General features: G+C 45.8%; 1 protein-coding gene across 7 annotated transcripts in view; it reads right to left on the reverse strand.

Annotated features, from left to right (window-relative positions):
- TNRC18 (trinucleotide repeat containing 18) overlaps window positions 1-14,025 on the reverse strand; it is a 206,777-nt gene that overhangs the window by 122,224 nt on the left and 70,528 nt on the right. For all 7 annotated transcript variants that reach the window (XM_069209985.1, XM_069209990.1, XM_069209991.1 and 4 more), the window contains exons 6-8: window positions 9,066-9,168; window positions 1,840-2,045; window positions 743-889 (exon numbers count right to left, since the gene is read on the reverse strand). In XM_069209985.1, the coding sequence (XP_069066086.1) occupies window positions 743-889; window positions 1,840-2,045; window positions 9,066-9,168 (456 nt within the window). The remainder of the gene's footprint in view (window positions 1-742; window positions 890-1,839; window positions 2,046-9,065; window positions 9,169-14,025) is intronic.

The following is a 14,025-nucleotide window of genomic DNA, read 5'->3' on the forward strand; positions in this document are numbered from 1 at the left end:
CGGACGCCATCTGAAGTCTTCTGGCTCGACGGTCTCGGAGTGTTTTTCGGGACCGGAACGCACGACAGGCCTCGCAGGTGTCTTCGCTGTGCTCAGGTGACAGGCACAGGTTGCAGACCAAGTGTTGGTCTGTGTAGGGGTATTTATTGTGGCATTTGGGGCAGAAACGGAACGGGGTCCGTTCCATCGGCGTTCTTCAGCACGCGGTCGGGCCGACCAGGCCCCGACGGGGGATCGAAAAACTACCCCGAAGGGCACCGGAGCTCTTCGATCTTCGATGCGGTGTGGAATCTAAGTACGCCGATCCCGAACGCAACAATACTGACGAAAATCTTCCGAAATTAGCTAATTTTCCGGTCCGAAACTCGGAGCGACAGGAACACGTCCGAACCCGATGGCGGAAAAAAAACAATCGAAGATGGAGTCGACGCCCATGCGCAATGGAGACAAAAGGAGGAGTCACTCGGTCCCGTGACTCGAAAGACTTCTTCGAACAAAAACAACTTGTAACACTCCGGCCCAACACCAGATGGCGAGCTATTGCAGAACATGCGTATCTACAGCGACAGATGCCATCGAACTGGCATTCTTCAGAAATACAAAGCATGAGTATCAAGAATTCGGATAAACCTATTTCAGGCTATGGTGCATTACATTTTGTCTGCTTACAAGAAACTTTCCAGAGGGAAGATGAAAGGCTTGCTGGTACCATTTCTGACTTGAATATCTGTGTCATATTTACCAAAGTGTGGCATGTGCTCCGTTGGGATCACCATGAACTGCCCAGATTGAGGATCTCTGATAAACTGGTAGGCCGAAGGGAGCGAGCCGGTCATGCTGGACGTAAACCCTGGTGCCATCCCTTGATGCAAGGAAGGTGGGGTCAAACCTAGAAAGAAAAACCACATTCGCCCATTAACTTCCATCTCGAGATCTTAAAAAAAAATGTTTGATATTAATGGATTGACCGACTACTGATTGTGTGAACGTTATATCCACAATAAATCCTTCTGACATACAAAGCTGCATGTAGCTTGATAACATGGCCTAAACCTAGTCACTCCTTTGGAGTCAAACAATCCAAATCATGCTTTGATGAAATTTAGTTTATTTTGGGCTAACTTTGTTAGGATTCTGACAGTCATCACCCACCGAGGAGCATAACTATCTGGAAGAAAACTACAAACTAAAATCAATGGTTTGCCAAATCACGGGCCAGTTTCTTGAACCCAATAAATGTATTTTCTTCCACTAACAGGTTTGCATATATGGGTGACTAAGACTCTAAACCCACTCTTTTACGTATTCATTACAATCCAATTTCAGAACCCAAAACGTATCTCAACGTGCCCCATCAAATACTGTTCATCCACCTGACAACTGGTGTGCCAGAATAATTGAGTAAAGAAATCTGATGCCTTCTATATTTCATCAGTCAATTTTAGAACCTATGTGTACTTGGCTTAGCAGCCATCAAGTACCTCAGCTAGGAGCCAGAGGTTGGACCCCTTCTAATAACCAGTAGTTAATTTTAGGTGGCTTTCCCATTAGCTACTTAATTATTTACAAGTACCGTTCCATTAAAGGAGAATGAAAACTGGTTAGCTATAGCGTGCCATCTTATTGACAATAAACCTACAAAACTGATTCAGGATCAACCAAAAGACGTCCATTTATTGAGAGGCATCTCCCTAACTAATATTATCTACAAACATGCAAATATTGACTTTATAACAGTTGAATCACATCCATTTACAACCACAAGTTTCTATCAGACCATGTATGTGCCCCTGAAGTCACGTATTAAGATTGTAATGCAGCTAACACGCTGCTGCTTACCATACGGGTGGCCAGCTAACCACATGGACGGACTACCTGTCCTGGGTAGCCAATGGGGACCTGCCAGGTGAGAGGCTGGGTCGACAGGCCAGCGCCCTGCACCAGTTAGAGAATGTCCACCTGTCACCATCAGGTTGGAGTTCAAACCGCTTGCGGTACAGCCAGCAGGGTGAAGACGTGCAAAATCAGCCAGTTCTTTGCTTTCTCTAAATAAAGAGAAACAAAAAGGGGACACATTTAGCGCCATTGTTGTATGTGCTTAGAGCCTGATCAAGTGTCTCATGAGATCTATCAGTTTCCAACAACTTTGGGACCTTTCTAAAAACAACAAAATTTAGGCGAATTACATGTTTTTCACATAAAGGAAACAAGGTAAGAAAGTTTTTTTCCTGGACTCTGCATCAGGACAGAAAGCAAACAATGTGCATCGGATGAATTAACTAAATTCACACGCACATGGTGATGGCAGGAGAATCCCCATGTAAAGAGTGAATACACGGCCCATCGTCGAACATTTGAATTCATGACAGCAATTCAACTCCAATCTAAAACAAAGCTACTCTACTGTTACTAATTTAATGACCGCACTGGTTGGGAATATTAAATAAATAAAATAAAAACATTTAAAACAAGTATTTAGTTATATTACCCCCCGCCTCCCTCCCCCCCAAAGCTAGATTCTAGGTATTTAAAAGACACAGATTCTATCAATGGCAATGTCCTGTAGCATGAATCTAACTCTGTGGCTTTTCACTTTGAGGGCTACATTGTAGACAAGAGTTTAATAGGGTTGAAGAGCTTTAAGTAAATAGGAGGCAGCATGAGGATATTTTGCTGTTGGTACTTAGGTATATTACAAGTTTGTTGGCAGTATATCAATTACGACTGCAATTACATTTATAAATTAAGCCAGTGTTTTTTTTAAATAAAGCATGGGTCTTGTACAAGTTACTTACCTTCGGTAACAATATATCTGGCAGAGACATTCTAGTTGCCGATTCCTTACCTTTGAATTTCCCCTGGAGTCAGACTGAATCGGAGTAATTTTCTTCGAGCAGTACTCCTGTGCGCAGTTAAGTGGAGTCAGTCGACTCCGTGGGCATCATTGGCGTCGTGGTCGCCGTGATGATGTCACAGTCGTATATAGGCACCACCCCAGTAGCGCAGAGCCATGAAGAACACAGAATGGTGTTCCAAAACTAGGGCCCTTAGAGGGAAGAATCTGTCCCTAGAAATCAGTTCGCAGTGTGGGGAGAATGGGCGGGACAGTAAGGAATCTGCAATTAGAATATGTCTCTACCAGATATATAGTTACCGAAGGTAAGTAACTTGTACTTCCGATATAGACTTCTGGGTGCAGATTCCTTACCTTTCAATAGATACCCGAGCAATACCATCCCCAGTGGTGGGCTGCGAACTAAGATCACACCAAAAAATCCTGCAGGACCGAACAGCCAAAATAGTTGTTCCTGCGGTCCTGACTGTCCAGGCAGTCGTGCTTGGTGAACGTATGGAAGGACGCCCACGTTGTGGCCTGAAAGATATCCAGAACTGGAACTCTGCATGCTAACGCTGTGATAGCAGCAGTTGCTCAGGTAGAATGAGTGCAAAAACCCTCAGGGGGTTGCTTTTTTGCCAAAGCATAGCACATCTTGATGCAGAGGACTACCCATTGTGAGATGGTCCTCTTCTGCACTGCCTTTCCTTTCTTCGCACCGACATATCCCACAAAGAGTTGATCCTCCACCCGGAAATCTTTGGTACAATCTAGATAGAATGCCAACGCTCTTTTTGGATCCAGGCGGTGGAGTCTCTCCTCCTCATGGGAGAGATGTGGGGGTGTAAAAAGTAGGCAAGTTGATAGGTTGGCCTATGTGAAAAGGCGTTACCACTTTGGGGGGAAAAAGGAACCCCTGGTACGAAGCACCACTTTGTCAGGATGCACTGCTAGGAATAGAGGCTTCGAAGAAAGAGCCTGAAGCTCACTTACTCTGCAAGCAGAGGTGATGGCAATCAAGAAAGCTGTTTTAAGGGTTAAGAGCCTTAAAGGACAGTTGGGGAGTGGCTCGAAAGGGGCGCACATGAGCTATGTGAGGACCAAGTTCAAATCCCACGGGGCATGATGAACGGGACGGGAGGAAACATATGATTGAGGCCTTTAAGAAACCTCCCAACAATGGGAGATTTGAAAAGAGAAGGTTGGTCTGGTAGCCTTAAGAAGGCAGAGATGGCAGACAAATATCCCTTGAGGGTGCCCAGAGTAAAGCCCTGCCGGGCACGAGAGAGAATAAAGAGGAGAGCCTCTGAGAGAAGTGCAGAGAGGGGATCAACAGATTTGTTGATACACCATGCCACAGATTTCTTCCAACGACAGGCGAATACCGTTTTTGTGGAGGGATGCCTGGCTGCCAAGATGACATTACAGACTTCTGGTGTAAGGTCAAAAGCCGTCAACTGTCGCCGCTCAGTCTCCACGCAAGGAGGCAGAGACTGGATAGGTTCGGGTGGCTAACCGTCCCCTGCTGCTGTGACAGAAGATCCTCCTGAAGGGGCAGTCTGATCAGAAAATCGTAGGCCAAGCTCAAGAACTCGGGATACCAGACTCTTCGTGCCCAGTCCAGAGCTACCACGATTACATGGGCTTGGTCTTGCCTGATCATCTTCAGAACTCTGGGTAGAAGTGGTATTGGTGGGAAGGCGTACATGATACCAGAGTTCCACTTGTGACTAAAAGTGTCGCCAAGCGAGTGCCACCTTGGAAACTCCAAAGTGCAAAACAGCTGACATTGTGCGTTCTCTGCGAAGGGGAACAGATCTAACCAAGGCTCGCCCCACTGCTGAAAGAGACCTAGCGCCACCTCCGGATGGAGACGCCATTCGTGATCGACTACGCATCAACGGCTGAGATCGTCTGCTCTGGTGTTCAGGGAGCCCGCCAGATGTTCAACCACCAGGGAAATGCCCTGGCGTTCCAGTCATGTCCAGAAGCGAAGATCCTCTCGACAAAGGGTCCATGTGCCCACTCCGCTCTGCTTGTTGCAATACCATATGGCAGTGGTGTCTGTGAACACCTGCACCACTTTCCCTTTGAGAAAGGGAAGGACTGCTTTCAATGCAAGTCGGATCGCCCGGAGCTCCAAAAGGTTGATGTGGAGCCCGGACTCCGCTGGAGACCAGAGACCTTTGATCTCAGCCTCTCCCATGTGGCCACCCCATCCCTGGAGTGATGGATCCGTCACTACTGTGAGATCTGGTTGGGTGAAGAGAGAGGGATCTGCCATTGACCCAATCTGGATTCGACAACCACCACTGCAGGTCTTTCTCAGTTCCCTCTGAGATCTGAACCATGTCGGAGAGATTCCCCTGATGCTGTGCCCACTGGAACTTCAGGTTCCACTGCAGAGCCCGCATTTGCCATCTGGCATGTTGGACCAGCAGGATTCAGGAGGCCATGAGGCCCAGCAGCCCCATAGTCATTCTTACCGAAATCCAGGATGGAGGCTGAAACATTGTTCTCATACCCTGAATATCCTGGACTCGCTTTTTGGGAGGATAAGCCCGAAACTGCAGTGTGTCTAGAACAGCTCAGATGAAAGGGAGCATCTGAGAGGGAGTCCGGTGTGACTTCAGCACGTTGATAGTGAACCCTAGCAAATGCAGGAGGTTCATTGTAATCTGAAGGTGGGAGACAACTTTCTGGGGCGTGTCCGCCTTCAACAGCCAGTCGTCGAGGTATGGGAAGACTGGGAACCCTAACCTGCACAGATGAGCTACCATCACTTTTGTGAACACCCAAGGGGCACTGGTAAGGCCAAAGAGGAGCAAGGTGAACTGAAAGTGCTCGTGACCTACCACGAATCATAGGTAACGCCTGTGGGCCCACAGTACAGGAATATGGAAATAGCCATCCTGCAAGTCCAATGCAACCATCCAGACTCCAGGGAAGAAAGGACCTGAGACACGGTTAACATCTTGACATTCTCCTTCTTGAGGAAGAGATCGAGGGACCCGAGGTCTAAGATAGGGCGAAGACACTTGTACTTTTTGGGCACCAGACAGTAGCAGGACTAGCAACCACGACCTACTTCTGGCTCAGGGACCCTGGTCCTGGCTGGAGAGCCTGGACTTCCTCACGGAGGAATGCCAAATGATCCTCTGACAGGTGATCTAATGAGGGTGGTGTGGCTGGAGAAGTCTCGAAGGGGAGGGAGTAGCCCCTTCGGACGATCTGTAGAACCCACCTGTCCGTAGTAATGGATTCCCAGTGGGGCGAATTCTGCCGCCACCTGGTCCCGGATGTCCCAATGGACTAGGAAGGTTTTGAGGTAGAGGAAGGGGTGGGGGTGGACTGGGCAGACCGGCGACTCCCTGATCCACAAACTCACTAGATCCCGAGACTAGGTCTGCGAAGGGGCTGTGCAGCATGAATGGGTCAGTGGCCTGGTGGAAATGGATGCCTTTGGGTGCCCCTTCCGTAGCCACGAAAGGAACGAGAGGAGGACTATGGGGGGTTGAGGAGCGGCTGGGAGGCCAAGGGACCAAGCCGTGGCCCGGGAATCCTTAAAGCGCTCGAGCGCTGACTCCGCCTTGTCTCTGAAGAGACGAGTGCCATCAAAGGGCATGTCATCAAAGACTGCTGGACATCACCCGAAAAGCCATACGTCCTCAAGCAGGCGTGGCGCCTCAGTGCCACAGTCGATGCAACCGATCTGCCTAATGAGTAGGTTGTATCCAGTCCACAACAGATCATGAACTTGGCTGCGTCTCTCCCGTCTGTGATGGCTTGGGCGAGAATGTTCCGGGCCTCTTCTGGAACTTGGGGCAGCACTTGCGCAACCGTATCCCAGAGAGTATGGGAACAGTGGCCCAAAAGGCATGTGGTATTCACAGGCCGCAGCACTAGACTGGAAGAAGAAAACATCTTCTTCCCTAAGTTGTCCAGTCTTTTTGTCCTGGGGAGTGGTAGGGAATGTGCCAGAGGATGAAGAGGCCAGGATGACGAAGCTCTCAGGTGTAGGGTAAGGAAATTTGGGTCCTTCGGTCCAGGCGGATGGTGGCGGGCAATCGTCCTATTCACAGGAGTCCCTGTGCTGGGTTTGGACCAGGTCCCCAGTAGGACATCCATAAGTGCTTCATTGAAGGGAAGAAGGAGTTCGGAGTTGGAAGCCCCAGGCTGAAGCACTTCGATCAGCAGGTTAGGCCTGACCTCCACAGAAGGAAGTTCGAGGTTCAAAACCTCAGCCGGCCTTCTCACCACCATAGAATAAGACGCTCCCTCCTCTGTAGCCACAGTACAGGGAGAGAACATGCCAGTGTCCTGGTATGTTTCCAACCCCCAAATCCTGTACCCAATCCAGCTCAGGTTCAAGCTGGTCTTCTAAAGGGTCCAGCGAACACTCTACACTATCTCCGTATCCATACCCATAGTAATAGGGTTCAGGATCAACCCTGGGCACAGCAGAGCCCATGGAAAACTGAAATCAGCATTGAGCGACGTCCTTACGGCTCGTCAGGAATGAGTTTGTGGTAGACTTTGATTGTGGGCCCAATCGGCGCTGAGGGCGTCGTCATCTGACCAGACACTGGGGTAGGTTGCGTTAGCATGACCAGCGTTGGGACGGATCCAGAAGCGGATCCTGAGGTGCCCTCCAGAGTCGGGACCGAAGTCGCCGACTTTGAACTCGAGGGGGCCCTCACCCACTCTCCTGGGCCGGAAGGTGCCGAGGATGGGTCGGATTGCCCAAATACGAGGCGCATGGCCTCATAGCACTCCTTTAATTGGGATGGGGTAGTCTCGGCTCCCATAAATTTTGGGAGGCACAGAGCATACCCAGACTGATGCTCAGAAGATGGAGGACTACAGCATAAACGCTCTTCCCGCGTCGTGCGAGCGACAGGGCGCAGTCTAAGAACGTTTCTCCTTCAACTTCTTCTTCTTCTTCTTACCCGAATGTCCAGATGACTTGGACGAAGAAGATTGGTGGTGACTCCGCATCATTCCCGGTCCCATTTGAGAGGAAGGTCAGGAGACCAGATGCGGAGTCGAGTGTCGGGCCGCCATGAGCATTCAGGGACCCCTCCCTCAAAGTTTTCGGGGTCATGGCTGATACTCTGAGCATGACTTCGGGTTGTGGTCGCGCTCCAAACACCAGAGGCATACGAGGTGAGGATCCGTCACCGACATCATGCGGTGACAGGAGTCGCAGGGCTTGAATACGGTCTTACGGGACATCCCTTGATGCATCAAAACTCAAAAACTAATTCAACAAAATGTCAGTTAGTCAAAAAATTAATGGGATAGCTCTTGTCCGGATCTGGGTGTAGGCTGGCTTGGAAAGAAAAGAACCAACATCGGCACGCTGGGGTGGCACCTATATACGACCGTGATGCCAACGACGCCCGTGGAGTCAACCGACACCACCCAAGAGCGAGCAGGGGTACTGCTCAAAGAAAAACTCTCTGGATCCAGTCTGACGCTTGGGGAAATTCAAAGGTACGGAATCTGCAACTAGAGGTCTCTATCAGGTATGCATGCCCACATGCTGGGGCATGGTGTGTAGTATTTAGTAACTCGGATTCGCACTTGTATAGAAATTTTCAAAGGGATCAATTTACCATTTAGCTCACACCAATGGTGCTGCAATGCACACGAGTCCTTATTGGAGCCCCAGTTGTATTCGGAAATTAAAATGGTCTAAAATTCTTCAACTATTTAGGAACCAAATCTTATTTCCATCACCAATAACAATTTCAGCTTAACAAACGGTGTCACCAGGAGCACAGAATGTTGACTTTCAGACCGTCAAGAAAAAAAAAAAAGGGCTAACGGAGCAAAATGTCCATAGGTGTGAGGACAGAGCGCTATTCATGTGGAAGGAAAGATGCGAATCTGACAGCTCAATGGATTTTATCACAAACAGAAATTGAGAGAGGCCAGAGCTTTATCTGTGGAAGGAGAGATGTGAATATGACAGCTCAGTGGGTTTGATCACAAACAATAGAAATTGTGAAGCATGTATAAATGTTTTGCAAGAGCTTATGAAAACAGATTTGGGAATGCCATGGTTCAACGCTAACATAAAAATGAGGGTATGCCAATTGGTTTAAAAGACTTAACTAAATATAGAAATCATGTGCATTAACAGATCATGGAGCTAAGATTTTTCTTTAAACATTAAGGTTTCAACCCAAAAGGTCTAGCAAACGTTTCCCACGCCATCAGTTACCTTAGTAATTTTTCCTGGTCCCGTTCCAAACGTCCAGACATGAGCCGGTCATCCCGGTGTCGAGTGCGATCGTCTCCAGTGTCGTCCTCTGTCCGACCAGGCCCTTGGAGAGATAAATTCACAAACATGTCCATCATCATCATCATCTTTATCAAAGACAGGTCCATTTACATCTACCAGCGCTTGTATTTAAAGCAGCAGATAGTTTGGCCCACAGCTAATTCATATTCTTCCTCACACTACACACAAATTCAGATCTGAAGACCTACAAATTACAACCTTGTAGCAACACCTAAGTCCCATTTGATGCCTACAAGTTCGAGCCATTCTACCATCTAGGCCCCCATAACTCAAACTCCTACTATTAAACACTTAGGATCTCCCTCTAGAATTAAAAACTGCATTAAAGACCTCTGCTGCCATTTTAAAGGCCAGAAGAATAAGTAGACCAACATATTTTTAAAAAATGTACCTCAAGTGCCTTTAAAGATCTTTTATTTAGTAATTAGATAGTGCCCTAGGTTGCGTTAAACTCTGCCAGTCATATCACTTCGTAGACATAATCAAAACCTAAACTAATATTTCCGCAAATCATGTTAACTCCGCCCGAATTAGCTAGCCATATGCCTCCATGTATGTAATGTAAAAGGTTCCCAATAGAAATGTAATTGCTGCTAAATAATTACAATTGGGACAAACTACATAGAGCACAAGCATAAAGTGTTACCATATAATTATACATACACGAAACATCTGTAGAAATTCACAAACCGCTCCAATAAAAGGACCCACTTGGCAAAGCATCAACCAGAACCTTTGATTCCAAAAGAGGATTTATCAAGGACTACACACTGCAGAAATCGGACTATGAACAGGGTTAGATGGGATCTGCAATGTACACCGAAAGGTCTATAGGGTGAATGCTGACCTATTGTCTGCTTACTTAAGATGGTAACTCAATAGAACAGGCAGTCATCCTCTATAATTCTCAACTTGCAGGATCATGTACTACCTTGTGACAGAGCACAGCAACTTAATGAGCGCTTGTCACTAATGATTACAGAAAATGCAATATGTTCTCAAACTTAAAAACAAGGACAATAAGTTTGGCAGAGTGTTAGAAGATGTGGATTTAGATCCAAAACAGCAGAAATCCAAAAGTTCCAGCTCTGGGAACACTTCTAGGTTCTGTGAAGACTTGCTGTTTGACAATGAATTATAAAAGCTAGTGTTTTCGTATGAGATGCTATTCGCTCTCAATACGATCAGAGTCAAAGGTTAACTATCAGAAGCAAGATGTGTTACTCTAACAGGAGTCTGCTAAATGTTTAATAGAGCAAGTGTTATATTGTTTTACATAGCACACAATCATCAATTACTCGATACCTTAACGTTTGATTCACAGCAGGATGTGAAATATCAACCAATAGAACACTTTTACATCACCTCCTAAACCTCTGGCACCAACTCTAGTTTGCCAAACCCCTTACCTGCTTAATTTCGCTTGCTTACTTAATGCTGAATGTTGCCAGACTTTGCCATTTTTCAATAGGCCGTTACTCCTTACCACAAACTAGAAAGGAAGTCTTTATCCTCTTATTAGACATCATACAGGCACACACGGCAGGGAAAATTTAACATCCTCCTTCTGCAATTCCTCCAGGTGAAGTAACCTACAGAAGCCATTCTAGATAACCTTTCAGTGGGGGATCTTCAATGACTTCAGGCTGTCACCTTTACTGGCCTTGTGGATGAGTCACCTACCTGGGATGCAGTCTAAACCTTTGAAGTGCAAAACAGTTTTCGGATAAAAGAGGTCCGTGGAGAAGCATGTACCCACGTACCTGTTCCAGCCCACAGGGATCCCATCTCTTTGGGGAACGCGCAAGAGCAGATGCTCAGTTTAACAAACAGTCTTGTATTATCAGTCTGAGTGAGGCATGGAGAGGCCCAAGAGGGTACCCACATCCCAGCGTTCATTTATTAGTAATCCTCCTCCCTTTAGAAGTCTGTCGAACTCATGAGTCTATTACCAAGCACATAAGTACACAATCACGGGATGTGCTGTGGACTCAGTTTGGTGAGCTGGTTTTTCAGAATTAAAATGGAGCCTTATAGGGGGGTGCATGGTAACTGGAATGCATATGATGGGCGAGTGGTCCAGAATGATGGTCAAAAAACAACTATCAATGTAGTCTAGGATGTACCAGGGGTTCCACATCTTAGCATCAAAGTCACTAGAACTGAGGCCAGGATTAAGCTTCTGACTAAGAAGTGTCAATCAATGCAAAATAATGTAAATTGCATTCAACCTGTGTCGGTAAGAATGAATGTTTAGGAAATTGTCAGTCCACAAAATTGCTAAAGTTTGGGAAGAATCAGCAGACGTGGAACAGTCAGAAACTCCATTTTTCGGTTACTCACAGCAGGGTGCCATGCAAGGTTTCATAAACTTACAAACGTTTGCATATATATATATATATATATATATATATATATATATATATATATATATATATATATATATATATATATATATATATATATATATATATATATATATATATATTGATGATCACCTTACGCACGGACGTTCCACCTAAGTTACTTGGTGTAAGCACCAAGTTGTGGTGAAAAGCCGCAGTCCAACATTGCTGCAATAGGGGAAATGAGGAGAGAAATGCTGCTGGAACTGGAGAGAGGACCAGGGCTATTCCCGGTATTGAGCAAGCAGGAGATTGGAAGTGGGTGCGGCAGCCAACTTCCGCCCTAAGCCACAAATATTAGTGGCCAGAGAGGGTAGCCTAACTACACTACAATTCGGCTGCTCGGAATAACGGGAAACTAAACCATCGCCGACAAAGACATTCTGTGTAATGTTTACTGTAACTGTAAAATATTTTTTACATTTAAACATTGTCCTATCAGAAAGTTTTCCTAGTTTAGTAATGTGCTCAAGACCGCACTGTCGCCTTCAAAATCTCCTCTGACAAACCCAGGTGCTTCGAAAAAGAAACGTAGTTACAAACGGCCCACAAAGAAAATTCTCTAATCCCTCAAAAGTGCATCCTCCCATCTGAAGGCAAGACACTGAAAGGATTTCTGCATTACTTTGCTTGGGAGTTGGTACTTTTGTTTGCAGTCTAAACTCAATGTTTCGAGAATATTTTCTTTTTAGCAGTTAAAATCCATTGAACGGATCTGAGCTCGTTAGAGTTGCTAACTGCTTGCAGAGTTGACAAGTTCATCCAGAACATTTAGCACTACACAAGCAAAAAAAACAGCCACACAAATTATCAAAGTGGCATGGTGCAATTAAAACAAAGCAAGGAATACTGCATTTGAGATCTTAAACTCCCTCCTCTCTTGCAACCAGACCGCCTCCAGGTATTGAAAGTGTGATCAAAGAGTACTCCACACCTACTAAAGAATCCTGCAAATGTTTGCCGTCAGATCCAAATGGTTTACCCACCCTGCCTTCAAGGTAGTACCACTGACCAGCGTGGCCCAGGCATGGGCATAGCTGGGTGTTTTTCCATTCTTTGTGCATCATGCACGCAGAACCGCCTGTAGCATTACAAACGTGCTACCACTATGCCTGCAAGCCCAGACCAAACTGGATGCACCTCCAACATGCTTTCCAAGCTGCAACACCAGCCACGATCTATGTTGTGTTTTTGGCATGGCACAACGCCAGCTCTGAATTTTAACTATTAAGACTGTAAATATCTATTGAACTGGTTGCAAAATAAAATTCCATGGCAAGACACCATGGGAAAACTATGAATTGGGAAAGATTCTTTACCTTGCATTAATCTTCGAAAGTGGGAAGAAAATTATTAAAAATATATATCTTTAGGAAATCTAGTAAAGCAAATGCGGCGAAAATAGCATAGCTGGAAAAAACCTAAGGCCTGGAAGCCTGGTGGTTCGCGCGGATATCAGCATAATATTGCTATGGGATTAAAACACAGGGCAGAGTTTGTGGTCTGGCTTGAGGACTGGTGACCTCCCAACAGGCAGAGGAAAAAGCCTTTCACATTCTTAACCCCTCTTCTTGCAGTGAGCTTTTATACTTCTGCCAGGACACAAGGGTAGATGAGTAGGAAAGTAGGGATGTATTTTGTTCTTTACTTACATTGGGGATTGTAATCAGTTTGTTCACACTTCTGCAAACTTTTAAAGTAATCTTGGAATACATCTTCAAGCAGGAGAGCTTTTATCTGTATATATATTTTTTGAAGATGGTGAGTGAAAAACAGATAGGTAGCATTACATCAACCTAGCCCCCTAAGAAGAACCATTGAAGGATAGCTCCCTCTAGCTAGAAGCTAGTCATCCTTGCAACTAATCTAAAATGTTAGTTTGCACCAAAGAATAATTTGCAGAGACTTGTGTTCCATTGAGCACAATTACTTTTCCCTTACCAGGTCCCATCAAGAGGACTGAAACATTTTAGCACTTCACATCATAAAAGATCATGGATTACAAATGGGAAAAGATGTACTAGGGTAGCGGGATGTAGTTGGAGGTAGCACAATGCATCACCTTTGCCCAGACTATGCTTACTCCATACTATAAGGAACTCTCTACGTGCTGTCGTGATTAGTAACATAGGAAAGCGTCGGATCATTTCACCCAAAAAAAAAAAAAAAAAAATCTATTTTGCAAAGCTCTTTGGTCAGGAGGCCGTGTTAAACAAGCACTGGCAAAGGTAATTCGTCAGTTGCCTTCCAGTCTTTTCATTGAGTTAATGCAGAATTTGTCACGGTTTTTGCAAAAACTTAAAGAAAGGAACTGCTGGGCGCTTGTCAAAAATTAAAAAAAGAAAAAAAACATTGTATAAAATCAAAATGAACACATTGTCCTTTTAGTCCGTTGGCACCACTTAATGGATCTACTTTGTGTGGATGTGCTCCTTGTGAAGGGGAAGAATGACACCACTGCCAGTGAAGTTAGC

Source organism: Pleurodeles waltl, chromosome 10 (assembly GCF_031143425.1).
Source record: "Pleurodeles waltl isolate 20211129_DDA chromosome 10, aPleWal1.hap1.20221129, whole genome shotgun sequence".
Classification (NCBI taxonomy): Eukaryota; Metazoa; Chordata; class Amphibia; order Caudata; family Salamandridae; genus Pleurodeles; species Pleurodeles waltl.